Source organism: Haemorhous mexicanus, chromosome 6, assembly GCF_027477595.1.
Source record: "Haemorhous mexicanus isolate bHaeMex1 chromosome 6, bHaeMex1.pri, whole genome shotgun sequence".
Lineage (NCBI taxonomy): Eukaryota > Metazoa > Chordata > Aves > Passeriformes > Fringillidae > Haemorhous > Haemorhous mexicanus.
In genome coordinates, this window is record NC_082346.1 from 42,271,509 (window position 1) to 42,298,564 (window position 27,056).

At 37.3% G+C, this 27,056-nt stretch overlaps 1 protein-coding gene across 2 annotated transcripts in view; it reads left to right on the forward strand.

Moving 5' to 3' along the window:
• The first annotated feature begins 1,691 nt into the window (after positions 1-1,691).
• MIA2 (MIA SH3 domain ER export factor 2) overlaps positions 1,692-27,056 on the forward strand; it is a 37,067-nt gene continuing 11,702 nt past the window's right edge. The window contains exons 1-19 of one of the 2 annotated variants that reach the window (XM_059849947.1): positions 1,692-1,821; positions 3,330-3,463; positions 4,740-4,826; positions 5,129-6,278; positions 9,484-9,699; positions 9,848-9,951; positions 13,311-13,442; positions 16,030-16,051; positions 16,169-16,257; positions 16,637-16,705; positions 17,414-17,524; positions 17,858-17,929; positions 18,353-18,457; positions 22,044-22,166; positions 22,726-22,849; positions 23,666-23,715; positions 23,896-23,986; positions 25,200-25,338; positions 26,939-27,040. In XM_059849947.1, the coding sequence (XP_059705930.1) occupies positions 1,707-1,821; positions 3,330-3,463; positions 4,740-4,826; positions 5,129-6,278; positions 9,484-9,699; positions 9,848-9,951; positions 13,311-13,442; positions 16,030-16,051; positions 16,169-16,257; positions 16,637-16,705; positions 17,414-17,524; positions 17,858-17,929; positions 18,353-18,457; positions 22,044-22,166; positions 22,726-22,849; positions 23,666-23,715; positions 23,896-23,986; positions 25,200-25,338; positions 26,939-27,040 (3,035 nt within the window). In that variant the 5' untranslated portion in view covers positions 1,692-1,706. The remainder of the gene's footprint in view (positions 1,822-3,329; positions 3,464-4,739; positions 4,827-5,128; positions 6,279-9,483; positions 9,700-9,847; positions 9,952-13,310; positions 13,443-16,029; positions 16,052-16,168; positions 16,258-16,636; positions 16,706-17,413; positions 17,525-17,857; positions 17,930-18,352; positions 18,458-22,043; positions 22,167-22,725; positions 22,850-23,665; positions 23,716-23,895; positions 23,987-25,199; positions 25,339-26,938; positions 27,041-27,056) is intronic. The other variant, XM_059849948.1, reaches the window with a different exon arrangement.

Genomic DNA, 27,056 nt, shown 5'->3' on the forward strand with positions numbered 1-27,056 from the left:
TTTGCTTAGTTTTGCTGTATTGCTCTGTGATATATGGTGCAGAGATAGCATATGGATTTTCTACTTGTCTTACAAGCCTGAAAACTGCCAGGCACCTTTAAGACTTTGGAGCCAAGTAAGCATTCCCCATGCTAAAGGATGGACTGTACTTAGATGTAGTGCATGAGAAAGCTCCAAAAGAGTATGTGGAAAACATTGCTGTTCCAAGTTCCCAATGACCAGCTATAAATTATCTAAAACATATCAGTAAACAGAAAAAAAATAGTTTATTATAGAAACAAACAAACAAAGCTAGAAGACTGTCAGTAGCTAGGTTAGTATTAATGCAAATCAATATAAGCATAAAATGGATAGTTCATCTATTGTGTTAAGGATATAGAGACTGACAGAAAGTCATGACCTCTGCATTCCAGCTGGACCTTAACAGAGGGTCTGAATGTGGCAGGCCTTGATTTATAATTATAATCAATTTGGCACTATAGGTCTGGTTGTGATCAACAAAAACTTTCAGAAGCCCAGAATCACAAATAATGCCATTTACGAATCCAAAACTACAGGTCAAGCTGTGCTCAGTAAGAACCTTCACTGTCCCAGATTCACACGTAGCACACAGAGTCTGGTTTACTGAAACAACAGAAACACAGACTTGGAATTGCTGTTGATAAACAGCACTAGATGTGTCAGAGCTCTAACAATAACAATAATATTGAGTTAGCCTGGGTAATAGCAATAATCCTATGCAGAAGCTTACCAAGCATCTCTGCTTGTAAAGACAGGAGAGTAACCATCAGATCTTACCAAGTTACCAAGAGTAACTGACTCCAAGATCTTTTTGGTTCTTTCACTAAGTACATGAAAATTCTATCCAGCTTACATACAGCCCCATCTTATTCTCCTCCTCCTTCTTAAATGTAGCACAATCTAGGTGGAGGATTGAGTAGTAGAGTCATGTATGTGATAGCATGTACTCCAATAAACTTATTAGCATACTTAGGGTGTGTGCTTTAATATTTAAATGTTTAAACCCTTACTGAGGCAGAAGTTACTATTTTGGCCATGGTGTCCTTCAAAGTTTCAGTCATAGGATTTTGTTCTTTTCTGTTCAGTTCTTCAGAGCCAAAACAGGACCATCCTATCTCCACAGGGCCTCCTCCAGCCCACTCCTCCCTTCTTGACGTCAGCTATGCAGAAATCCATCTGCGAAGATAAAGTAGAAGGAATGTGGTGTAGGCTGTAGATAGCAGGCTGTCTTAGACCTTGCCAGGCTTCTTGGTCATCACACTACACCATCTTAAAATCACATGAAGAAGGTACATTAAAAATGCATTCATATTCCAGAAATAATCCTAATACAACTGCTGTTGAATTTCCCCTGCCACAATCTTGTACAAACTCAGTACAGAAGAATCTATCTGATAGAGGCTAAATTTTTATTTGACCTGAACTACTTTCTTTGTATTCAAAACATCAGCCTAGCTATCAGAACATAGTTAATTATTAACGCATGTGTATAATCAGGACACCTGACTCTGCAGATTGTTAGCAGGTTAGCGTAGTGTACTTCTGTTTAAGCAGATCAGAGAAGGAAAACAGGATTGAAAGTTTACTTGCAATGTTTTGTTAGGCTAAGAAAAATGTAGAATATTCTTGCTAACTGCACATCAATGCAGTTTCCACAGTTCAGTGCATTCTGGATTTAATCTAAAATGTCAAGGATCTTGGATCAGAGAATTCTGTTGTTAGTAATTTCATTTTCAGCGAGTGTGCAGAGTACAAAGGCACTTTCAAAATGGAAGAAGTGTGGTGATCCGGAATGTGAGAGTAAGTAAAAATTTGGTTTTTTCAAAGGGAGTCTGTGGTGTATATGCAGCTATTGGGAATCATAATGTCAAAATTAGCAATGAAACAGACTGAAAATGAGTAGCCATAGCAAATGTTTGTGGTTAAGTTTAAGAGCAATGGCTTGAAATTTTAAAACAAAAAGAGAAAAAAAGACTTGCTGGATTGTTGTGTAAGGTTATACGGATCAAAGTTCAGTAAAAATAGTTTTGGATAGCTAGTTTTCCTCAGGTGTCCCCAAAACAGGAGTATAAAACAGCTTTAAAGTATTTTAAACTCATTCTTTACAGGTACAAAATAAAATAAACAAAATGCAAATAATATTAAAATGGTAGGTTATAAACTGAGAAAAAAGACCCTTTATCATGTGTTTTATTCATAGCCCATTCTGCAGAACTCTTGAGGTTTTTTTCTACTGGCAAACTGGTTTGGGATTTCTTTTGTAATCCTTCTTACAAAACACTCTGTTAATATTTACTCTTTACTTATTTTTTCTTCTTTAACATGAAGTAAGTGCTGTAACTATTTATTGTGGTTTTCAAAGACTAAATAACTCTGCAGGAGGCAGAGCCACTGAATCACAAGTGGACAAATAATGTCCTGTTTACTATCCACTGATTACCATTGTGAAACCTGTCAAAATCATAGTTGAAGCTGTTTCTAAGCTGTTTCCATTGGTTTGGCAGACTTAAGTGTTGTATTTTCAATGTATTTTCAATCTTCCATTTCCCCTGAAGTGGGAGTGACCTTAGATTTCCTCTGATGATGGATTTCTATTATCTTGTGGAGCCATACCAACTTTAGTAGGTTTTGAATGTTCAGAGATGTCTATCTTTGTGGAACAGCGTGTGAAAGGGGTTCCAAACTGATCAGAGCATATCAGTAGTGGTTTCTCTGGGGAGACTGGGGTGGAGACAAAGAAAACTTTAAATAATTCAAACTGAATTGGAAACATCGATTTCAACAACACATTTAAGGTTTATATTCCTAAAATGTACATATTTTCATCATAACATAAATGTATTCAAAAAAGAGGACAAAATCCCTGAAATCATTACTAGATCTAACTTAGAATTTCTAAAATATAAAATTATAAATATTCCTGGGAAATACTTTTTAGTTGTTAGCCTAAATAAATGTTAATGTTAATTTAATTACTTTAGTAACTGTATTTGCTAATCCTGCATACATCCTTTCTATTTAAGCATCGAAACCTTGGCTAAGCAAGCACTGAAAAATGTCCATTTGGGACATGAGCTTTTCCCCTTGATGTCTGCAGTACATGGGAAAGAAAACAAGACAGGGTTGCTTTTTGCATTAGTTGATTTCCAAGTGTTGACATAAATGGATTAGTATTGTAACAAAGGACATACATAAAAATGTTTTCTACTGCAATTCATCAGTATTTGATATTTATCAGATTTCTTCAGTAAAGTGACTTCAGATAAAATGGATGCTGTATTTGTTTATTTCTTTCCATATTATTCCAGAAGCAATGAGCCGAGTTCAAGCCACTACCGACTACTTAGGGCCTGACTGCCGGTATCTTAACTTCAAAACAGGGGAGGAGATCACTGTATACTCCAAACTTTCAAGGGAAAATGAAAACTTGTGGACAGGAAGTGTAAGTACTTCAATCTGGAAGACTTTCCCCATAAATATTTTAGATATAGTAATAGCATAGCAACTGCAGTCCACTTGCTTCTAAGGATCTTCTATCTCTTTTGGAATATTAACCAGTCATGGATGAATACAGTATTTGGGAGATGGGTCATTGTTACCATCTTTATACAGAAAGAGAAAATCAAATCCTGGCAAAGATCACTCACAGAGAAACAAAGTCAAGATCCAAATACAAGTTTTCTGTTTCCTTAATCTTATCATTTGGCTGTAATTATTTAATCTCGTTCCCTTGAAAACACTCAGGTCTATCAGGTCAGGTTCCTACCTATGGGTCTGTGGGTAAAACATCCAGTATTGGGACCTGACTTCACAGTTCAGTGCCTAAGGGAAGCTCCCAGAGAAGTTATCATGCATATTTAATGACTTGGAACAAGTGTCAATGAAATTAGAACAGTCATTTAAGAAGGAACAGAGGCATTGATCCAAACCAAGTTTCACTGCTAGTAAAACTCTGTAAGTGCTTCAAAATTACAAGACATTATTACATTTTTGGGTAGGTTGTATGTTTTTTTTTTTTTTTTTTCTGTAAATAATCTGTCACATCTATTGTTTAACAGTGAAATTCTGTCTTCCTTTTTTTTTCATCCAAGAGTATCTTTACAGGTATCTCACTATTCCTTGCTTTCCAAGATGTATCCCTCCATTAAAGGCTACATGCAATGGTTTGATATAAAGACAGCAGTGGTTTTTTGGACAGAGGGACTTGATTCTTCTGGGCCCTATCATTAACTTATTTTCTGTAGTGTTGACATCTTCTTTGTAATTTTCTCTTGAGCTGCAGCTAGTCTCATATCTGAATTTCATATCCTACTTTTCTTGTAACTCAATATGGGTCATTAGTTTTTAAGGCATGACATTTTTCCCATTTGAGACAATGGGAAATTTGCAGCCAATTTTAGTAGGAGTTGGCTGTGACCATCAGTGCAGCTGAAGCAGCTTTAAGGCTACTGCTTTGGTACTGCACAAACACACGTTCATAAAAATAATACATAATATAATAACATGGAATAGTATCCTTCCCTTTGCCTTCTGAAATGGCAAGGGGAACACTTCCATGAAGGAAAAATAAACCAATTACTGGACAAAACAGAATTAAGGAGATAGGGGGGTGTTCTATAAGCTTATTGTTCATCCATACTTTTCCAGCACATGTGCAAGTCCCTAACATATATATCACTGAAGTTTAAATGCTCTTATTAGTTTTATATTTTTTACAGAAAGGAAAGGATTTTGGATATTTCCCAAGAGATGCTGTGAAGGTTGAAGAAGTTTTAATTGGAGAAGAAGTTGAAGTGCTCACTAAGGTAAATCAACATCACTAGAGTTTCCAATGTAGTTTACAACAATTGAAAATCTAATATCCAGTTAACTGTTGATGGATATTTTATTTCAGATTATTCAAAATGTGTTTTTATAACTGTTCCAGTTGTGTGTTTATTGTTCTCTAATAATATCTATAGATATAGATATATCTAGATGTAGAACCTTTAGGAATAATATAATTAATTACAGTTCTTTGTGTAAAGTTATAACAGAAGGAACAATGATATATTTTACTGTAGAATTACACATTAGAACATTCTAAAAGTTAATATTATTCTTTTAGGAAACTGATTTCCTTTGTCTTCATGAAGATAAGTACAATTTTGAAAATGAAGATAACGCATTACATGATCACAAAAAAGAAAGTGGATATTCATTGTCTGATGCAGAATCAAAGCTGCATGAAAACAAACTCTTAAAATATACAAGAAACCCCATACAAAATGAAGAAAGAACTGAATCAGTTTCTGAAAATTACTCAGAGGAATCTCACATTCAGGAGTCTGTAAACAAAAAGTTGGCTGGGAAAGATGATACTGAAGAGCCACAAATGCAAAACAGTCTCCCAGTAGAACCTGTTCAAACTCAGTCTAGTTGGATTTCAGGATGGTTCACCACAGAAAGTGAAAATGATGAAGAGCCCTTAAAAGCTGTTACTGAATCTTCAGAAGCAAATAATTATGAAGGCAGAAAAACAGAGGTAGCAACTGAAAATTACAGCTTTACAGATTTACAGGAGTCAAATGATAAGGAGGAACAAGAACCCCCCGAATCTGGTTGGTTTCAGGGTGGACTGACAAGCTTTCTGTATTTTGGTGAAAATAATGAAGATCTTGACTTGGCATCAGAAAAAAATGATCCACAAAACCATGATGTCTCTGGTGTGCCTGAGCATTCTAGTACTGAAGAAACAACAGTCACCGAGGTACTGCCACAAGAAGAAAAGAGCGGAAGTCAAGAATCCAAATCAAACTGGTTTAATTTGGGTTTAAGTGATGTTCTTAATTTTGGCCATGCTGAGGAAGCTACAGTTGCTACAGAGGACCAGAGAAGCAGAGAAACAACAGATCAAGCAAATAGGAATGAGGAAGAGCAGACTTTAGACCAGAAAGAATTACATATGGGCAAAGAATCAAAGGAAATGGTTAATGCAGTGACAGATGAAGAAGATGACAATTATGCACAAGAAATAAAAGATTCAAACAGTAACAGGCCAAATCCTGGGGAGGTATCAGCATGTGCACATACTCTGAATGACACCAAAAACACCTCAAATAGCAGAGAATCATCTTTTGATACACTAACATGTGACAAAGAGAAGCCAATTGAACTTGACAGTTCAAAAGGAGACTTGAAATCAGAAAGCCAACTGCTGAGAAATAGTGAAGCTGAAAAGAAAAATCAGGAGTCAGAAAGCAGACGTGGCCAATCAGGTTGGTATACAAATATCTGTAATAGTTTTATTAATTATAATATGGGCAAACATGATCATCAACAGGAACATTAATCAATTGCATCAAATGTCTTTTTCTCATGAGCCCCTCCAAATTGTGATCCCTCAAACATAAAAAATACAGGAGAAAAGCCTGAAATATTGGAAGAACAAAGCCATTGCTTCTCTTTTAGTCATTTTGAAGACATACTGAAGTTTCTGAGTTCAACAAGGGCAAGGGGGAACAGCATTATGGGGAACTACCAAGAACTACCAAGCAAATAATCATCTGGGCATCAAGAAGACCTCATGTGACAGTGAACTGACTCTTAGTCTGAAAACATCCAAGAAAGACAAACTAGTAGAAGGTTATGGTGCACAAAAAATTCAGCATCCAAAAGCCATTTCAAAATGGATAGTACTGCTGAAAGATGAAATTCACAAATCAGAGAATAAAAGTATCTCACAGGGTTTTTATAAAAACAACATAAAATATTTCAGTCAGGACATTTTTAATGATGAACATCATCAGAAATCTGGGGAGTCCCAAGAACTGAGTCCAAAGCAACCTTTCTCTCCTCAGCTCTCATTGAATGGCCTCAGTTTAACAGGTACCAAAATTTCCAAAGAAACTGGCCATTTGGAAAAATATGGAGTTTCAGAATGGATGGTAAAAACAGCTAGCTGAAAAGAACTAAGCTTCCATAGTAAAGACAGGCTTTGGTAAGCCTTGATAAAATACCACAGGGCAAAGAAACTGAAGGCACTTCAAATCATAAGGTTAAACATAGGGCATTGGGTAACAGTAACACAAATACCTCCACAAAAAATGGTCTTTCCTCATCAGCTGGCAGTGTGAAGTAACAAACAGGGCAGTGGAGAAAAAATTTCAGCAAAATCTACCAAATGAGTAGAAGATTGGACAGCTTTTGATGATCTTGCTAATAGCTTGTCAGATAGAAGCAATAAACTGAACAAATTCCTATAAATGTGCAACATTGCCGGGAAGGTGGAGGAGAATGAAAATGGGAAGGTTCACGTTCCCAGCATCAGCTTCTGGTACCAGAGAATGGACAGTCTTAATCTAGATCTTAGGAAGAAATATAAAAATCACCTGTGATATAGTAAAACAAAATTTTAATCTACATCTTCAGATTTAGGCCAGTCAATTCAAATCACCATGACAGTGCAAGATACAAAAGCATAGAAAATTAATCTGAGTTTTGAAAGGCATACTACTGCAAAAGACAAAGTAATACCAGTCTTGAGCTGAATTCATGTCCAAAAAAGTATTTCTAAAGAAAATTTATAGAGAATAAAAGAACAGTCATGTGATATAAGTCTGACCAAGTGTAAACTTTTACTCTTGGAGCTCTCTAAAATAGAAGAAATTTATTTCTAATTCTTTATTTTTTTAAAGAAAAAAAATAGACAGCTAGTGTCTTCTAAAGCCATTTAACTAGAAAGCCAGACTGCTATTAAAAAACTGGATTAATTAAATCCTGGCAACTTGGGATTGCTCGTAAACCTGGCCGACAGAGTAGACGTTGAAAAGAAGATGCTGTTGTAACTGAAAGGATTAGTAACAAAAAATTGCTGTTACTAAAGCTAGTTAGGAGAAGAAAAAGAGAAAGATTCTGAAAATAAGAGTCAAAATCCAGAAAAACAAATAATAGCAATTATATGCTAACAAAAAGGATTTCAGTAGTATTTTTACTAGACAATCAGGGTTGTTTGAAAATATATTTAATAATAATATATAAATAATAATATATATAATAATATATAAAATATATTTTTATAAAACTAACAATTAACCCTGTCATAAAAAATCTAAGCATTTATGTTTGGTCAAAAAACCCAAATGAAAATAGAAGTGACATTAGGACTAGTACACTTGAATACTGCACAGAAGAATGAGAGGAAGTTGAAAGGAATCTGACCAATGTAAGATACTATTAAATATAGAGAAGGCACAGAAAAAACCAAAACCAGGCAAATATTGTATGATAAACAGATTTACCAAACTTATTAATTACATGTCAACAATTTTATTTAAATTAAAACAAGATGTTAAGCAATCCTTAGAGTATCTATCTCTGTGATGGAAGCAAACTGCTGCAGCAGCAGCAGCAATTTGAAAAAATTCACAGTGAAATCACAGCTTACTCAACTAAAGATAATGCTATGTGGAGGGAACAGGTCATTGTGTCTGCACAAAAGGGGCACAATTTGGACACTGAGCAGGAAAAATATTCAGAAAAAATGGAATGTTCTTCTAGAGCTGCCAGAGCTTTTGTCTGCTATAACAATTAAGTGTGCTGCCCAAACTGCAGCTAAAGAGTAATGTTTCACTAACAGTGATTTAGCAAGAACAAAATATCCTTTGTTGGCAAAAATAAAACCACAACAGATGGAACACTGTCTCCTTCTGGTGATTTAAAATGAAGAGGTAGTGAGCCTAACTCATAATAGTTATGGACTGATTTATGATATTTTGAGGATCTGATAACACAAGTTGAGTTAATATAATGGTAACAGTTTCAGAGCAAATTACTCCTCTTGAACTACTGGACTACTTCTGATGTGTATCTTTGGCCAGTACTGCCTTGAAGCATATGATTAAATTTAACAATCTGTAATTTTTTTCTTTGTGGGTAAGCATGGTGTGGGGTTTTTTGCAAGCAGTATTTTATTGGCTTCAGGCATTTACTCCAAGTTACTAAAACTGAGGCAGCCAGGTGCCTTCAGTCACACTTCTACATGAACATGCCTGTGGTTTCTTGTACTTTGCAGGGAAGCTTGGTATCTTGGAATTTGTTAATCTTTAATCCTACATGGTATTTTCAACCGCTCTCACTCTAAAGCTTACCCCACTTGTATTTGGATATAAAAAAGAGACCTACTAATCCTGACCAGGGAATCTACAAACTAACTATCAAAACCAAACATATTTTTTCCTGAACACTTATTTTTTAATTTCTTTACTACAATGTAAGTTTTGCTTAAAGCTCTATCATTCAAATTCTCAGATCATTATTTGCATAGTGTTTCTTAAGTCATACATCTGTAACCCATTTACTCTAGTGTTGGGCTTTAAGTGAGGAAAATACAAACAAAAAATTAAAATCTCTGTAGAAGTTAATATCTTTTAGGAGTTGAATCCTCTAAAAGTAACCATGATTTCCCTTCACAATTATGTGCAGGAGTAGGCAGAAGAAAGCTACTAGAAGAAACACCAGAGAAGGAGTATGAAATGTATGTAGCTGACTACAGTGAACATGACAGTGACCAAGATTCAAAAGCAACAGCCATCGCTTCAGTAAATTCTGAAATAAAAATGGACAGTTCATCACTTGACTCTGAAGCTGATGTCAAAACATCTTTCTCTGATGCCATCCAGAACTATGTTCCAAGTAATGGTAAGTGCTAAGTTTTGTAATTTTAAGAAAAATAAATTTGCAATCTTAAAAAAAAGAAAAACAAAAAACAATTAATCCAGTTGGAATTATATTAAGTTGACAAAAGTTATGTAAATTACTCTTGTTTTATTTCTTATGATCCAACCAGAAGGAGGCTGGATACATCAGATACTTCTGTGCTTGAATGCTCTTGAGTTCAGAGAAACAATAAAATCTGCAGCATCATCAGCAGTGATGATTATCATCGAAACGGTAAGAATTCTTTCCAGGATATACCATTGACATTAGTGCAAATTTAAGCCAGCTACCAGTTACGTTCTGCAGTGAAACTCCTAAAAAAAAAAAATTTTTTTTAAAAATCCTTTTAAATAAACCCTCTGCAGTTCCCTGAAAATGTTAGGTCAGCTGCTCATTGTGACAGTGTTTGCAGGGGTCTTAGGATGAGGGAAGAGACTAGAATCTTGACTCCGTGTTCAAAAGGCTTGATTTATTATTTTATGTATATTATATTAAAAACTATACTAAAAGAATAGAAGAAAGGATTTCATCAGAAGGCTAGCTAAAAATAGAAAAGGAATGAATAACAAAGGTTTGTCTCTGACCGAGACAGTCTGGACAGCTGGACTGGGATTGGCCATTAATTAGAAACAACCACATGAGACCAATCACAGATTCCCCCTGTTGCATTCCACAGCAGCAGATAAGAATTGTTTACACTTTGTTCCTGAGGCCTCTCAGCTTCTCAGGAGGAAAAAATCCTACAGAAAGGATTTTTCATAGAACGTGTCGGTGACAGCTCATCATCTGCCCCTTTGCAGTGCGGAATCTGATGAACTTAGGGTGTGAGGATTTGGGGTTTTGGGTTTTGTGGCCTTTTTTAACAGCCAGGAAACACCTGAGTGGTATTTTTAATTTTTGTTGGGTTATGTTTCTTTTTCTCTTTTTCTTTTTTTTTTTTTTTAACGAAAGGAATAGCTCCCTCTAGTTCTCAGAACAGTACTCATTAAATTTGTTTGGACTTAAAAAACTAGGCTTATGATGAGTAAATAACCAGACAAGTTCCCTTGTTTTTAAAGAGTATTTTCAAAGCCTTGATTCACAAATCCTCCCCTCATTCGTAATTGCATTAAAGATACATTTCTACGCAATATATATATATATAAAATAGAAAATGGGGTTATTATTGCTATGGGGGTGTCTTAAACATCAAAACGTAGTGCAGAGTGAAGGTGAACCTTAAGGGGCACAACTGCACCACAAACGACGCTGCCAGAGCACCGTCAGGAAAAGGTAGCTGTTCCTGCACTGTCTGCTCTAAATAAAAGAGTGGTGGCCGGTAAAGTGCTGTTTGGTAAACTTCACTTCGGTGCTTTGGTTGAACTTCGTTTAGATGGGCTAATTGAAGTTTAAGAACCTCATAAATTTATTTCTGATTTCCTGTGTACGTATATAGAATATGGTTAAATTGTAGTTTAGGATGAGGAAAACTGAGGGGCTTTGTCCCTTGTGACTGACTGCTACTCACTGACAGTTCACTGCTTCGGCCACCCTCGTTCTTGTACTGTTTGATACAGCTAAAAAAGCTTAAAAAGGCACTTCCACCTATCCTGGTCCCTTAGGGGCTTTGCAGTCCAGTCACTCTCCTTGCGTTATAAAAGTCGCTAGCACAAGGAGGGGGGAAGCGGGGGTTTGGTTTTTTTGGTTTTTTTGTTTGTTTTGTTGGGGTTTTTTTGGTGTTTTTGGTTTTTTGTTTGCTTGGTTTTTGTTTCGCTGTTGTCTTGTTTTGGTTTTTATTTTTTTTTTAAGTAATTAAAAAACAAAACCCAAACCAAATTAGCGTAAATCTCAGTGAATGAGACGAACAAGAATCCTTTGCTATGTGGCATTGCATCTCCCCTTACATCTGCTACCAGCAGCCCGGCAGGGTCATTTTTAGCAGAGGCACTTGGCGGAGCTCGGGCCCGCCCAGCCCTGCGCACCCAGGACCCACCTGCGGCCCGGCCCGGCCCTCCCCGCCCCGCCGGGCACTGCCGGCCCCGCCGCCCGGCCCGGGACACGCGCGGCGGGCGGCCCGCCGGAGCCAGGCCTCGCCGGGCACTTTTAGTGCCGTGCCACGGCTGCCGCCCGGGCGGGCATGGAGGCGGCCAGCGCCGCCCGGGAGGTGAGTTTCTCTGAGCGTAACTTCAGGGAGGAACAGGAGCAGGTTCCGCGGGGCCACGTCCGTGCCGGGGGGCGGGACGGTGGGCGCTCGCCGAGGGCAGCTGCCGGTACCTCCGGCCGGCGGCCCCCGTGCCCGGGGGAGGGTCTGCCGGCAGAGGTTGGGAGCCGCGCCGGGCGGGCGGGCAGAGCCGGGCCCTGGCGCTGCCACCTGTGCCGCGCGCCCCCCGTCACCCGCGGCAGCAGTGGTTCCTCCCCGCCCCCCCGGCGGGCAGTGGTACGGGCCGGTTGTCAGGCGGCGGGCCGGAAGGGGCGCGCGCCGCCCGCGGGAAGATGGCGGCGGGCGGGCGCGGGGGGCCCGGGGCCGGCACTGGCACGGCCGGGCTGTGGCCGGGGCTGCGGGACAGCGCCCGCCGCTACTGCGGGCTGGCCGGGGAAGGGCTGCGCTGGGTGAGTGACGGAGTGACGCGGGGCTTGGCGCAGCCCCCGCGAGGGCCGGGGTCTTGTGCTGCGCTGCTGCCGAGGGGCTCGGGCAGGGGAGAAATGGAAATTAAGGCTTATCTGCACGGTGCCGTGTCCTTAGGCACGGGTCACGTGTAGCACATTTGAGCCACATGGAGCACGTCGTATCTTTGAGCAAATAGATCCGTTTACAAATGAAACGCGAGTGTGTCGAAGTGTTTAAAATGTATTAAATCACCGGTGTGTTCACTATGTTATTTTAGCGTGAGGTTGCTTGAACTGGTCTTTCTACCAAGCAAGTTTTCTGCCAGGCAGTTAAGAAGTACTTACTATTGTTGATTCTTCCAACAGTGAAATCTGTAAGACAACTCAAAGGAGAATTTTCCATAGTAAATTCTCAGTACCTGAAGAGGCCAACAAAAAGGCTGGAGAGGCACTTTTTACACGGGCACGTAGGGATAGGATGAGGGGGGATGGCTTTAGACTGGAGAGGATTAATTTAGGTTAGATAAGAGAAGGAAATTCTTTACTGTGGGGGTGATGAGGCACTGGAGCAAGCTGTCCAGAGAAGCTGTGGATGCCCCATCTCTTGAAGTGTTCAAGGGCTGGCTGGATGGGGCTTTGGGGAAGTGGGACCAGTGGAAGTGTTCTTGCCACTGGCAGAGGAATTGAAACTAGATGATCTTTTAGATCCCTTTCAAACCAAATCATTCTGTGATTCTGTGATAATTGATAGTCTCAGAAATAAAAGCTTTCAGAGCTTTATCTGTTAATTTTCATGTCTTGTTGGAACTTCTTTATTTTTTCTTTCTTCACTTGGTAAATCTGTCATTTAAAAATCAAATGCTTCTGTTAACCATTTTCTCAGAGTTTTGGAAAAGAAATAGATATACAAGCCTTGGAAAGTAAACGATGTCAACATGTAATGTCTGTTTCTGTGAATAATATTAACCTCTTTTCCTTTTGCTGAAGCTTTTTACTTTACTTTTCAGGCTGTGGCGTCACTGCCTGAAGATATGAGACCTGGCCCTGACCTGTATGGTTTCCCATGGGAAATAGTGATTTGTGCTGGCATTGTTGGAGCCTTGACAATTCTGTTGTTCCTGTACAGAAGTTATCAATCAGTAAGTGTTGTGGTCTGACCCCAGACAACAACTAAGCACCACACAGCCACTCTCACTCCCTCTGTCACGATGGAATGAGGGAGAGAATCAGAGGACTAGAAGTTAGAAAACTCGTGGGTTGAGATGAAGACAGTTTAATAGGAAAAGCAAAAGCAGTGCATGCAACAAAGCAAAACAGAGAATTGATTCACTGCTTCCCATGGGCAGGCAGGTGTTCGGCTGTCTCCAAGAAAGCAGGGCTCCGTCACCTGTAGCAGTTACTCTAGAAGACAAACTCCATCACTCCACACCCCCCCGCTTCCTCCTCCTCCTTCCCCTCAGCTTTTTGTGCTGAGCATGATGTCAATATGGTGTGGGTTATCCCTCTGGTCATCAAGGTCAGCTGTCCTGTGTACCCTCCCAGCTTCTTGTGAACCTGCAGCCTCCCCTTGGGTGAGGCGGGGTGAGAAGCAGAAGAGGTCTTGACTCTGTGTGACCACTGCTCACCAATATCTAAAACATCCATGTGTTTTCCATGCTTTTCAGCACAAGTCCAAAATACAGTCCCATGCCAGCTACTGTGAAGAAAATTCACTCTATTCCAAACTAAACCAGCACAGAAAGTGTTCAAGTTACTTGCAGATATGTAGAGTGTGTTAATAGTTTGCATTGAAGTTGTTATCCTTCCTGTTCAAGATAGGTAATGCTTCAGAGTTTTAAATCTATTGTAATTTAATTTAGAATCTCTCTAAAAGAGAAGTTGTAGAGTCTTGTCAAGATAATAAGTGTTTGGATATCTAGTGGGTGACTGTTGTAAGAGGAAATTCAATGAAACTCGCTGCAGTAAGGCTTCCTCTTTTCTTTTAATTTCTACACCAGACTTTCAAAGTCAGCCCTTAAATTATTTTCACAGGATACAGATGAATTCCCTAGGGTGTATGTATTGCTGTGTGTATTGATATCTCTGTGACTAGCCTGGCCATAGCCAGAGCAGCTCAGGTCTTTCAAGCAAACACAGTCCATATGGGTTCCTGTCAAAGGTGGCATTTTAAAACTCTTTGGACAGTGACGCCTGGGTTCTGTTTATTGCAACACTGGAACACTGAACCAATTTAACTGCATGCTCCCTGTGAGACCAATTTAACTGCATGCTCTGATCTGATGACTTTGAGAATTGCAGTGCTGAAACCTTTCAATGCACAAATCAGATTATATTTTTGAGGTAATGCCTTTGTTCTCTTGAGAGTAAGTAAAACTCTGAGTAATAAAAGTTGCCTACCATACTTTCCCTGCTACAGAAATGGGATCAGTATCTGTAATTCAGTATTCTAAACTTCTTCCCATTTTTCACATACTCTCTTAGAGTCATTGTGATTTGGGTAGTAGGGGTAATGATACTCATATTTTAAGACTGGTTCCATAGGTGTTTAGTTTTTCAGATGTGAGCAGATGCATTTTTAGGGTTTTAACATGAACTAATATTCTCTGTAAGGGGATCGTGTTTGTGTTAATTAATGTAACTATAATTTGGTCATACTTTTGTTCTCTAGAGGCATCCCTCTGGGTGATTCAAAAGGCATTTGAGCTGAAATCATGCAAGCAGCTAACCTGGTATTGTTTTCCTCCTGCACGTGCCCCTTAAGGCAGGAGATATTACAGAAGTTATTGATAGCTTTTTCAGTCATCTGTCATCAGAACTGCACTGGCTGCTCCTTGAAAAATTGATGGTTGCTGAAAAGTAATGGAGTAACTAACCATCCATTGGGGATGATAGGATAAAAGCATACTTGCAACTTTCTTACCCTTTTTTCGTTATTTGGACTCCTTGGCTTTAAATTAGGAGGAAACAGGGAAGATCTGAGGGCCCCATTGTTACATTAGGCACATGACCCAGGCCCAGCTGTGAGAGAAATGCTGTAACAGTTCTGTGGGTTCAGCCAAGTTCTGTGTCTCTTGTAGAGGCCATTTATGACAGATTTTGCCCTGCAGTTTGTTAGGTTTTGATTCCAGGGCACTAGACCCCACGTGGCAGCTGCTCACTTGGCACTTGAAGGATGCCCGTCAGGTAGTACCTTACTGCAGCTTTAGCTGTTGTGTGTTGTAATGTGTGGGAGATCTTTCTCAATAGGAAATCTGAGCTCACGTGTGGAGCTCCCCTTCCCCTTCCCCTTCCCCTTCCCCTTCCCCTTCCCCTTCCCCTTCCCCTTCCCCTTCCCCTTCCCCTTCCCCTTCCCCTTCCCCTTCCCCTTCCCCTTCCCCTTCCCCTTCCCCTTCCCCTTCCCCTTCCCTTCCCTGCCTCTCTGACTGTGTGTCAGGCAGTCGTGCTTATGGGGTGAGTATACAGAGGGGTGTTATTAAAGTGATCCAGGTGAAAACGAATCTCCTTTCCCCTCTTTTGTCTGATAAGAGTGCGAGAAGGACAGGGCAAACACACAGTCATGGAGGGGGTGAGAGCAGAAGATATGATTGCCTCTTTTTAATAGGAGCCATATTTATATTCCTTTTTTAAGTTCCATGGTTAAACTTGGCATGGAATAACAGCTTAAAAGATTAGTTTTCAGATACTATGTGATCAGACATTTTCAATATTTATTCTCTTTTTTCCCAGGTTAGAAGTCGACTTTATGTAGGTAAGCTTATTTTTGATACTTCATTTTTCATATTTCTCTGCAATATGACTTTATTATTTCTTTTTTCACCTTTAATTATTTGGATGATGCAACATTTGCTTGTCTTTCACGTTTTAGGAAGGGAAAAGCAGCTTGCCAATAAAATTGCTGAACTAGTTGAAGAAAAATGCAAAATTCTTGAAAAACTCAGCCTCTGCAAAAAAGAGGTAACAGTCCTCATTTATTACTTTCAGATGTGTTGTAGAAATGGATTCTATCAAGTAAAGTATTAACTTTTCTAGAAGTAAGATATTTTAAAGGGATTCTTGAAATGCTTTTTTCTGTCAGTGTCTTTAAGAGCAATTAAGGTGTTAGCAAGTTCTGACTTCAAATTCTCAATACAATATATTTCACTGGAAGCAACTTCAAAATGTCTTGTATTTGTTTACATCACTGGGATAGTGTAGTAGGGTTAAAGCTTTTGTGGTTTCCAGCAAGGTGCATTTGTGAATATTTAGGTGATGTCTGTGTTTCAGACTAGAGCATCACAAGTTAATGCTAGTCAATTATTTATCTATATTCTGACATAAAGTAATTCCTTTTCAGTTTGAAGATTTACAGTTGTCTCTGAAGGATGGTAACACTATGAAAGAATCAACAGACACATCTTTTGAGGTAAAAAGATTAATGGAAATTGTTACTTCTACAGTATAAGGCAGTATTTTAGGAAAAATGTGGCCCATATTAAAAAAACACCCAATCAAACTAAGTAAAAACAGTAGCAAAAAAAGTCGGACAAACCCAAAAACTCCAACACAATAGTTTTAATTGGGTTACTGAAAATTACTTAAAATCAAAGCATTTAAATTAGGAGAAGCCTTTTTTAACAATTGCATTGAGGATGGATAATACTAGAAAAAATGGCATATTGGACAATATTTAAGAAGTAAATTGTTCCCATTTCTAGGAGACAGGGTAGTGCATGAATTATTTTTTTTCTCATGTCTCATCTAATTCAAATAATTTCCACAGTCTACAGGTGCACAGTTTTAAAGAAAAATCCCCACTACATTGTTTGTATCTCCCAAACTGAGAATATATTTGTAAAAGAGTTCTGGATAAGTGAATCAAATACCTAATAGGCTCTATAAAATTCAAGTTTAAAAAAGCAAGTAGGTTTATTTCATTTTGCATCTCAGATCCTGCAGAGCTAACTCTTACAGCTTTTCTTCATGCAGGAGTCTCTAGAGTATTTGAGTGAAACATACTTTGCTGTCATATTTAAAATATACTTGTTGTCTTCATATGTAATTTATTAAAATCAAATGTTGCATTAACGTTAATATCAAATGTTGTATTAACTCACAAACCAACTTGATATAGGAAATGCATGAAAAGCTGAACAAGTCAAACTTGAAACTCAACGAGGAAATAGAGAATCTAGAAAGAGAACTGGAAGAAGAAAAATCTAAGCAGTCAGAAAATGATACCTTGGTAAGAATAAAAAGAATCCTGTCTTTGCGACTATCCATTTAAAAAAATTCTCACAGAAAAAAAAAATCTCTGCAGATAAAAACTATTTTCTTTGTGTGTTCTGAAATAAAAACTACATTTTCCATTTTGTTTTCCCTGTAACATTAGAAAAATGATAAAGGAAAATACTCAAAAAAAGAGAAGCTGGTTTTGTTGCAACATGTTTTTACACACATTTTTACTGACTCAGCAGTAGAACTTTCTCAGTTTAAAAATAAAAATAATTTTATCAATTGCCTAGACATTGTCAGTCAAATATGTGAAAGACACTGTATGACAACTAATAATTTTCAGATGGCTGAAATTCAGGAGAAAGTGGAGTCTTTAGAGAATGAAGAAAAATCTATGCAGTCACAAATTGATGAGGTATGTCTAACCTTTATAGTTTCTGTTTTCAAATTTTTGCAATTTCTATATTCCCCATGTAGTTACTGCTATTTTTTTTTTTTTTTTCTGTTATGGGATGCAGAGATCATATGCTGTGTAAACCAAAAGAGTTTGTAAAGCTTAGTACTTTGGTGTGACTTCATTGAGCAACTTTTAATTTCATATAGTGATTGGCATTTATTGAGAAGTAGTTACCTTGTCTTTTCTTCACTTTCTTACTCCTCAGTGATACATAGTATTGCAAAGCTACAGGCAGCAAAAACTGTTGAAATTGTAGAGAAAATGTGAGAATATGTATATAGCACAGCCAGAAAACCTAAGACAAATCCAGTAATGCCATCATGACCCCGGCTGTATCTTCACCAATACCGTTTAAACAACACACTTTTTAATTTCACTTAGGCCAAATCCACCCTAAAAGTGTATCAGATTAATACTGAGAGACTCAAGACATCTGTTCAAGATGCAGTAGATGAAAACAGCCATCTCCAGGAAAGTGAGAAACAGGTAGGTTCTTCTGCCATCCTTAGAAATACTGTGTTTTCCTATGATAATAATAAATATGATTTCTCCAAAGAGCTCATCCTCAACGAGTTTACTAATAACCTCCTGTGTGTTTTAGTAAATGGAATGAGGAAGAGGACATGTTTTTTAAGACAACTTTGTGTTTGTCTAAGATAATTCTGTTTTAAAAGAAACGCTGTAGTTACAGTTTGTGGGGAATCATGCATGGAGCTCAGTGGAAGGAGGAGAGCACGTGGTAATGTAATTCTAATAAGAACTTTGCTGAGACCTGTTGGAAAGCAGAAATACCTGAACAAGTCCACTGCTAGGATTATCTACAGAGGCAGAGAGAAAATTATTTTACTTGATCTAGAAAACCAAAGAAATTGAGGAATTGCAGAGTATTCAGAGGGCAGGGAAAAATGTACTGTAGTACCACTGTAGATCTATTAGTTGAAAGTCAGGTATGTAACAGAGAGGAATAGAAAAGATTGTTACTTCCCAAATTGTAATTGTTTGTTTTACTCAGTGCTGTAGCCAGATCACAAAGAGCACTGACTATTTAAAAATATTTAGTATATGCCATAGTTGTCCTGTGCAGTAGGTTGCTTTACAGTGAAGCTATTTCTTTTTTTCTGACAAATAGATATTTTCTATGCACATTGAATGTTCTGTGTGATGTTGGTTAGAGGTGGTTTGTCGTGGTTTTAGAGGATATGTGCTTATTTTCCAGACTGATTGATGATCTGAGCAATGTTATCACCCTGTTGTCTGAGGAATAACCTGATAGATATTTGCATTGGGGAAGGGGTAGTGGTGGAAGTACAGGCCTGTTGCTTTTTTGCATTCTTACAAAAAGCTGGGGAGTGCTTTAGTCCTCTCTGTCAAAACATGGTGTATGTCAGACTTAGTGGTTCAGGAAAAAAGAAAGGGATACTGGAAATTTTTTTTTTTTTTTGCAGGAGGAGTATTTCAGTTCTGCACAGCTCTGTTAGTAAAACTTGATCTTTTTTCCTGATTCTAAAAGGAGTCCATGTTTGTGATTAACAAAAAAGGAAGACAGTTTTATTAAGAGCTGTGGGTGGAGAAGCAGTGGACTTGACTGTTGTAATTGTGAGATTAAGTTACTTGAGAATTATATTCTTTCAAGAGTCCTTTTTTTTCTAATCTCTGCATCCTCTTCGTGTTTGTGAGGAGGAAGGGTCTGGTCTCAGTGCTTTGTTTCAAATGTGACAGTATTCTTATGTAATAAATTTTGAGAAGCATTGCATAGTTTTCTAATAGAGAGGAATTTTCTGGGTTTTTTTCCCCCTGTGGTTATTTCTTGGGTTCAAATAGAAATAATCAAATTATTTGTGTGTGTGGCAAAAATCTTCACTTTCCTTCCTTTTTAATAAAGTTAAAAAATAGTACTTAGAGAAAGATAATATTTAGTGCTGGCAATTGCCTATATTTCTTAGGCAATCATTTTATATCAAGGAAAACCAGGGGAAAAAAAATCAGTAAAAACAATTTTCAGTGTTTGTCACATTCCTAGATGAAAAAAATGTTCTCTTGCATTTCTTCCAGATAAAACAACCTGGATATAAGTATTTCCTTAACCACATTATTTAGGATTAATTGCTACACTTTGTTGTTAACTGAGGTTTGTTGCAGTTTTTAGTAGTTTGAGAACATTTGTGCGTATTGTAGTTTGCTGTGCTTTTCAGTAGATAAATAACCTCATGTTATTTGTTGCTGGAACCTGATATGTAAAAAAGAGAAAGTATCTGCTTTTTTTATTTGTGTTCTCATTTCGGAGGTGTTTTCTAGTTGTGAGAGTTAGTTTACTATATCAGAATATCCATATCCTACTTTGTTTTTCTTTCTTACTTTTTTTTTTAAAGATGGAATTTCATATATGCTCAAAAGGTAACAAAGGTGTTATTTGTTCAAAGGAACTAGAGTCCTTTCTTCCTCTGTTCATTTGCATAAATGGGTCATAATCTTCTGGCACATCACAGCTTAAACTTTATAAGAGATGTGTTGTTTCAGGTTTCTGATGTGTCAGAGAGAGGATTGGGCCTTTTAGGTTGAACAAGGGAACTGTTAATGGACTTCTGTGCTTTGCTGGTTTTTTGTTTTGGTTTTTTCCTTCTTCAGGACCATTGGAAGCATAAATTGCTTTAGCCCCTTGCAAATCCTTGCTGTTTCTCTTTATTGTAATTCTTAGAGGTGTATAAAGTCATGTAAATTTATTTTCTCTTTGGCTTCATGAAGAAGGAATCTCTTAAAATTCATCTTTTGATGATGTAAATTATAAAAATAGTTGTCTGTGTATGTCTTCTAATCTCTAATATGTCATTTGCATGATGATGCAAATTCATACGTGGCTTTTATGGCATGGAGAGTGCAATTGTGTGCCAAGGGGCAACGTGTGTTAATTCAATTCTAGTCACATACCTTTTGTTCTGTGCTGTCTAGTTTATCTTTGATAAGGAGTGTTCAGGCTTGCTTGTCTATTCTGTGCTATCTAGTTTACCTGTGATATCTAGTGTTCAGGCTTGCTTGTCTATTTGCATGGCAGTTCCCCTGTTTAATTACTGTTTTCTAGTTGTATTTTTACTATAACTGCCTGTTATGTTCTTATTGCTCAACTTAGTTATTCTTTTCTGTACATTTACTGCTCTTACATTGATTGCCTGTCATTCAACTTCAAGCAGTAGTTTTTGACAGACAATTTGGTTGTACTTTACCCCATGTTGTTGTTGTAGCACGTTTTGTCTTAACAGAAATTTGCCTCTCTTCAATTTTGTTCTTACAATGTCATTAGTTAATATGTTGCAGTGGTTGTTTTTAATAGCTGGTGATGAGGTGTTCTAATCCCTTTACGCTAAAATATTTTTGTGAAATGAGATTTTGCTAGGGAATATCTGTAAAATGTAACCTTGGAACCTGCCTATAATTTTAGTTAAGCACAGTCAGTTGCAGAGATACATACTAGTAGGTGTTGGTTACACACAGCTGTGACTTTCATTAATGGGGAAGCTTTTTTAAAATAAAATTTTAAAACTACTTCAAGAGGTATGGAGGAAGAGAAATAGTACAGTTTTGAAAGTCACATTAATATAAATAACTGCCTAAAAGCTTCCTGTTTTCCCTTACTTCTTTGACTGCTTCTAAGTTGAAAAGACACAGGCACCATTTCAGAAATGTGTATTCCTATTGGGGTGTGTTTTACATCCATTCTCCAGTGTATGTCGTTGTTAAATAAATTTTCACTATTTTATATTCATTGCTATTGTCACATCAAGATTTTTAAACTTCAGTGGAATAAGCTGAACACTTCCTGTAAATGCTTAAAAATATCCTAACGATTAATTACAATGGACAGCTGTAGCAGCTAAAGCAACTGAACTAAACATAGAAGTCTTAATTTTCAACTCTTTGGCTAACTTTCTTGTAGTCTTACCTCTGTTAATTCTTACTGGTGGATGAGAGGTTTAAATCCCACTTATGTATAGGCAGTACACATAGCAGGCTCAGTACTACTCATCCTCGACTCTTGGTTTTGTAGACAATCACACTAATCTGGTATTTCCCTTTTTAGCTTTTACAAGAAGCTGAAGGATGGGGCGAACGACTTAGTGAACTAAATGAACAAACAAAGATGTTTGAGTCTTCTAAAACAGATGTAGAAGAAGTTTTGAAAAATAAAGAGAGCCAAATCAAGGTAAATTATGACATTTAGGATTGACTCAAATTATTCGGACTGATGCTAATCATAGAGTTGCAAGAAAGCCTGACAACCTCTCCTTGTTGCCTTATGCTGTTTTGGGCTTTTGTTTGTTGTCTCTATTCTCTAATGTTTCTGGCTAAGCAAAAAAAAAAAAAAGGTTGCTTAGCAGCACGGTGGAGCTGTCTGATAAAGACAACTAAGGAAAAACTCTTTTAGTTCTGATAGAGTATTGGCTTTCCCCCTTGTCCCCAGTTTGGAGTGTGGAACTTGGGTGTATATTCTTATAGTTGTGTACCTTGCATACACCAGCCACACTAAAATCATGCATGCTTAGAGCTGTCTGAAAATTCTTCACAAGGATGTACCTGTTGACCTGCAGATACTTGCTTTGATAGAAAAAGTATTATCAGACATCTAGAATCTTGTATGTGGAGATGACTTAATCTGCTAAAGGAACTAAATAAAGGACAGAAATCTTCAAAAGTAATTGTAATGATAGCTGCATTTTCATTGCTTGTATTTGTTTGTGAGATTTTTGTGTGCTTTTTCTTAGTCACTGACACAATATATACTGAACATGAAAGACTGGAGTTCAGCAATACAAGAAGATGGTGACCCTGAAGACAACCACTGGGACACAGATATAAAGGGGGAGACAGAAAATGGAGAGCACTTAGGTATGGTTTCCCTATTTAAATATTTTACAGATGTTTTAGAAATACAGAATTGACTAACTGCTAGGAAACTTGCAAGATTAGCTTTATAGAAGTCAGTTTTTTAAATCTCACCCAATGTCATTCCTGTTAGACAGTTAACTGATGCTTGGGCATCTCTGGAATAGCAGCCTGTCCTCCTGTTCAGCACTGTGTGGCATAGAGAATGTCATAGTGCAATGTAAAGACTCAGTGGTCAGTCTCTTGCAGAATTCTGCAGTATGTGTCTGTATATTAAGCAGTGACTTTATGGCATTTCTTGGTCGAAATCTTGCTTTTATTTTTTCTTCAAGTTCCTCCCAGCAGTAGTACTGAGGGTCCTTAGACCCTAATTTTTGCTTCCTTATCCTTACAGAGGTGTTACTTGTTGCAGGCAGTGTGGTAGCAGTGTCATCTAAGGGTGTAGATGTGAGTCCCCTTAAACAGCAACACAGAAAAGCCCTTCTTCCTCCTCTTTCTTGCTGCAGCTTCTTCTTGTGCTGGTGCTTATGGTACCATAGGGCACAAGCCCATCAATCTTACAGCTTGTATTCAGCTTCTCACTGTTAGCATGACCAGTCTGCGTCGTGATTGACTGGCAAACAAAGCACTACAATACTGGCATATCTTCTACTCACACCCCTGCTTTTTTTTTTTTTTTGCTCCTTTATCCTCCAAGTATGCTGTGCCTATTGTGATATGTTGGCATTGCTCTTGTATAAAAAAACCAAATAATAGCAGTAAGCTCTGTCACAAACCCCTTCATGCTTTTTAAGTGATTTATTGTTCTATTCCTTCAAGCAGACAATGAGCAAAAACGAACTGTAAAGAAATTGATCTATGCTGCAAAGGTACGTGATTTTAAGAAACTTGTGGGTAGAAGAGGGGAAACTAACTAATATGTAGTTATTCTGGTAATACCAGTGTTAGAGTTCAGCATATTTTAAAGTTTAATTAGATTTTTGCATGCAAACACTTTCTTAATCATGTAATCTTATAATGTTCTCCTTTTTTTTCAATTTTGATTGTAGTTAAATGCTTGTTTAAAGACCATGGAAGCAGAAAGAGACCAAATGTATTCAAAACTGTCTGATGAAAATAAAGCTAAAGAAGAACTTATGGGTAATTAAATTCTGTTTTGCGTTTAAGATGCTGCTTTGGTAAAATGGTGTTATAGGCTGCAAGTATTAACTCCAGTAAAAACTGAATTAAGTTTACAGTAATAACTACTTGATTTTTAAAATTAATTTTTAAGTTGCTTAGCTATTTTAAATACATGATTTTAGATGTGGAGCAATCGAAGTTGTAATTTGGTTGTATTCTGTTGGAATATTCTGTAACTATAAAGTTAGCTATAGAATCTTAAAATACAAGAGCAAAGTAATGTTAATATATAATACCTCCTTTACATAATTTATGGACATGAAACAGTGAAGTTTTAATCTAAATTTTAAAACCATCTATTAAAAGGGTAGCTTAATTATAGTTAGTTTGTAATGGGTGCAAGCTCAATCCTTAAAATATAAAGTACTGCATTTAGAGAATCGAGCTTAAAAACATCTTGCTCTGTTTCTTTTCCTCTGTTGTGTAGGACTTACTGAATTAAACCTTATGAAATGAAAACAACTCAGGTTCAAATTAAAACCTGTAATTAGCTATTGCTTTCATAATCATAGCTGGCAGAGTAGCCAGCACTTGTGGATGTTCAGCTTTGTTATTTGGGTAGTGAAATGCTCTGTCAAATTGTATTTTTCACTTTCTTAACAGTCCTTTAAACGTAGTCCTTGTGCTGGTGAGTTCTCCAAATTGACTGTAGCTCTGTCCCATGAAGATGTTCAAACTTGCTTGAAGAAGCCTTGTTATATTTCTGGAAAAGAGGCACAGGAATAGTAAATAGGAAAAGAAACATGACTTTGAATTCAATTTGGAAAGATAAAGGTAGTTTGACAAATCTGAGTTACCCATTCAGGCTGTTGAGGAGGACCTTGTATAGGTAAATCTGCAAGAGCATATGGTGGTGTTAGTTTTACTCCTTTAGTCAAATAATTACAATAGTAAGAGCCCTAAATGAAAATTTAGGTTCTGAATTACAAAACTGAGTTTTCAAAGAAGTTACATGCTTTGGAGCAAAGGCCTGATACATGTACAGGGCTGCACTTTGTGGCAGGTAGAGAGTATAGTTGCTGGTTTCTCATTTTGTGTCGTATATTGAAATATGTTAACTTTGTGTCTTATGTTTCTAAATCAACATAGGATCAAAGGTTTTTACAGACTTTTTGTTTACTGAAATATTGCCAATGTGTTATCCCAATATAATTCTCTCTAATTTTGACAGAACGCATAGAAACCCTTCAGAGCCAGCAAGCTTCCTTACAGTCTGAAAATGAACGTTTTGAAAGCGAAGTTCAAAAGCTTCAGCAGAAACTCAAAGTAATGACTGAGCTTTATCAAGAAAATGAAATGAAACTGCACAGGTGCTGGTTCCTCTTCTTATCTTCAATGCTTGCTGTTTGATTTGAAAGTAACTCTGATTTGGGAGACTGAAAATTATTGAAAGTTTGAATACTGCTTTCCAGAATTTTCTGAATTATGAAGACAGATTATTACACTTTGATGTACATTTGTGTTTACAGTAGTTTATAGAAACTGTTTGCATGAACAATTCATTTTAGGATTTACCACAAGCAAGTACAGAAACAAAGAAGTAACAGATTTTTAATCTATGAAATAAGGCAATTAAAGTAGGAAAGCTTGATTATTTTTTCTTTATTGAATTATTATATGATGTAATGCATGTGTCAAAGTTGCTGAAAGAAAATCAGTAGGTGCTTTAACTGTGAGATATATTTTATATAATAAAGAGAGCAAGGAATGTCAGGGGAATGACAAGATATATATAAAACTGAACTTAAAACATAGGCAAGCTCTTGTTGGTAAGCAACTTAGAGCCCTTATGAATCAGACTTTCCTCACCAAGAAAGTGAGGAAAGTCTTCATGTTCTGGTTATCTGCCTCACAGTCAGAATATTAGTAGGGATTATGACCTAGTGATTGAAATCAGAAATATGTTTAGGACTAGCAATTAAAGTTGATTGGTCCAGGGCATGTAGTAACCTTCAGGAGTGTGTATGTGTGTGTGTGGCAGCAGTGCACATCACTTTGTGGCATGGTGTAAAATTACAGTTTTACTTATCAGAAATTATTTCTCATAATCTTGAAAGCAGCAAGAGAATCAGCTCATGACTAGATCCTGTACTGAGCAGTGTGGAGGACCTTTTTGAAGTATTACTTCCAGTAATCTGCTCTGTAGCATGTATATTTGTGTAGATATTTAGCATCCTTGTAGATGCAATAAATCCTAGAAATCACTGCATTAGCATTGTGATTTTAAAATAAAAGCAGGGAGGGAGTGGGAAGGAACCTGTTAAAAAAAAAATACAATAAGCAGGCAGAAAGCAGGCTGTGTGGATGATATTTAAAAATAACCTCACTAAAACTCAGCAAATGAACACTGCTTATCACAGAATTTTAGAAAAGCCAAAAAGGAATGGGGAGAAGCAGGTGGAGTGATGTAGCAGCCCAAAAAAAGCCTTAGAATTAATTAAGGCAACTTTTAAAAACTGTCTGTTCAAACAGGGAAAATAAAAAAGTAGGAAATGAAGATTGAGTAAAAAAGAAATTTAAATCATGTTCACAAGATCCACGATTTAGACACTTGATTGCTAAGAGCTGCTGTTCACAGGAAAAGGCTTGTTTGACCAGTTTATCCATTCAGGGCTGTACTCAGCAGTGGTTTCCACGTGTGTTCTGCAGAACTACCTTATGCATGAGTTTTTTCTTCTGTAATGCCCAATAAGGCATAAGGATAAAAAAGGAGCACCTGGAAAGACTTTTTTTTTTTTTTTTAATAGCTAGTAACAATCTTTTTTTCCCTCTAGAAAATTATTTTTAGAAAATACCAGAACAAATCACTGACCATTAATGTTTGGGTTTTAGTTTTGATATGATTTGTGGCTGCTTTCAAAATTGTTGACTTGAAACAAAATTACCATAGTTTTTGAATTTTGTTTAAAGGAAGTTGACAGTAGAAGAGAGGGAGCGTCTACAGAAGGAGGAAAAACTTTCTAAAGTAGATGAAAAACTTATTCATGCTGCTGAAGAACTTAACAGCTACAGGTAATTGCAGATTTTA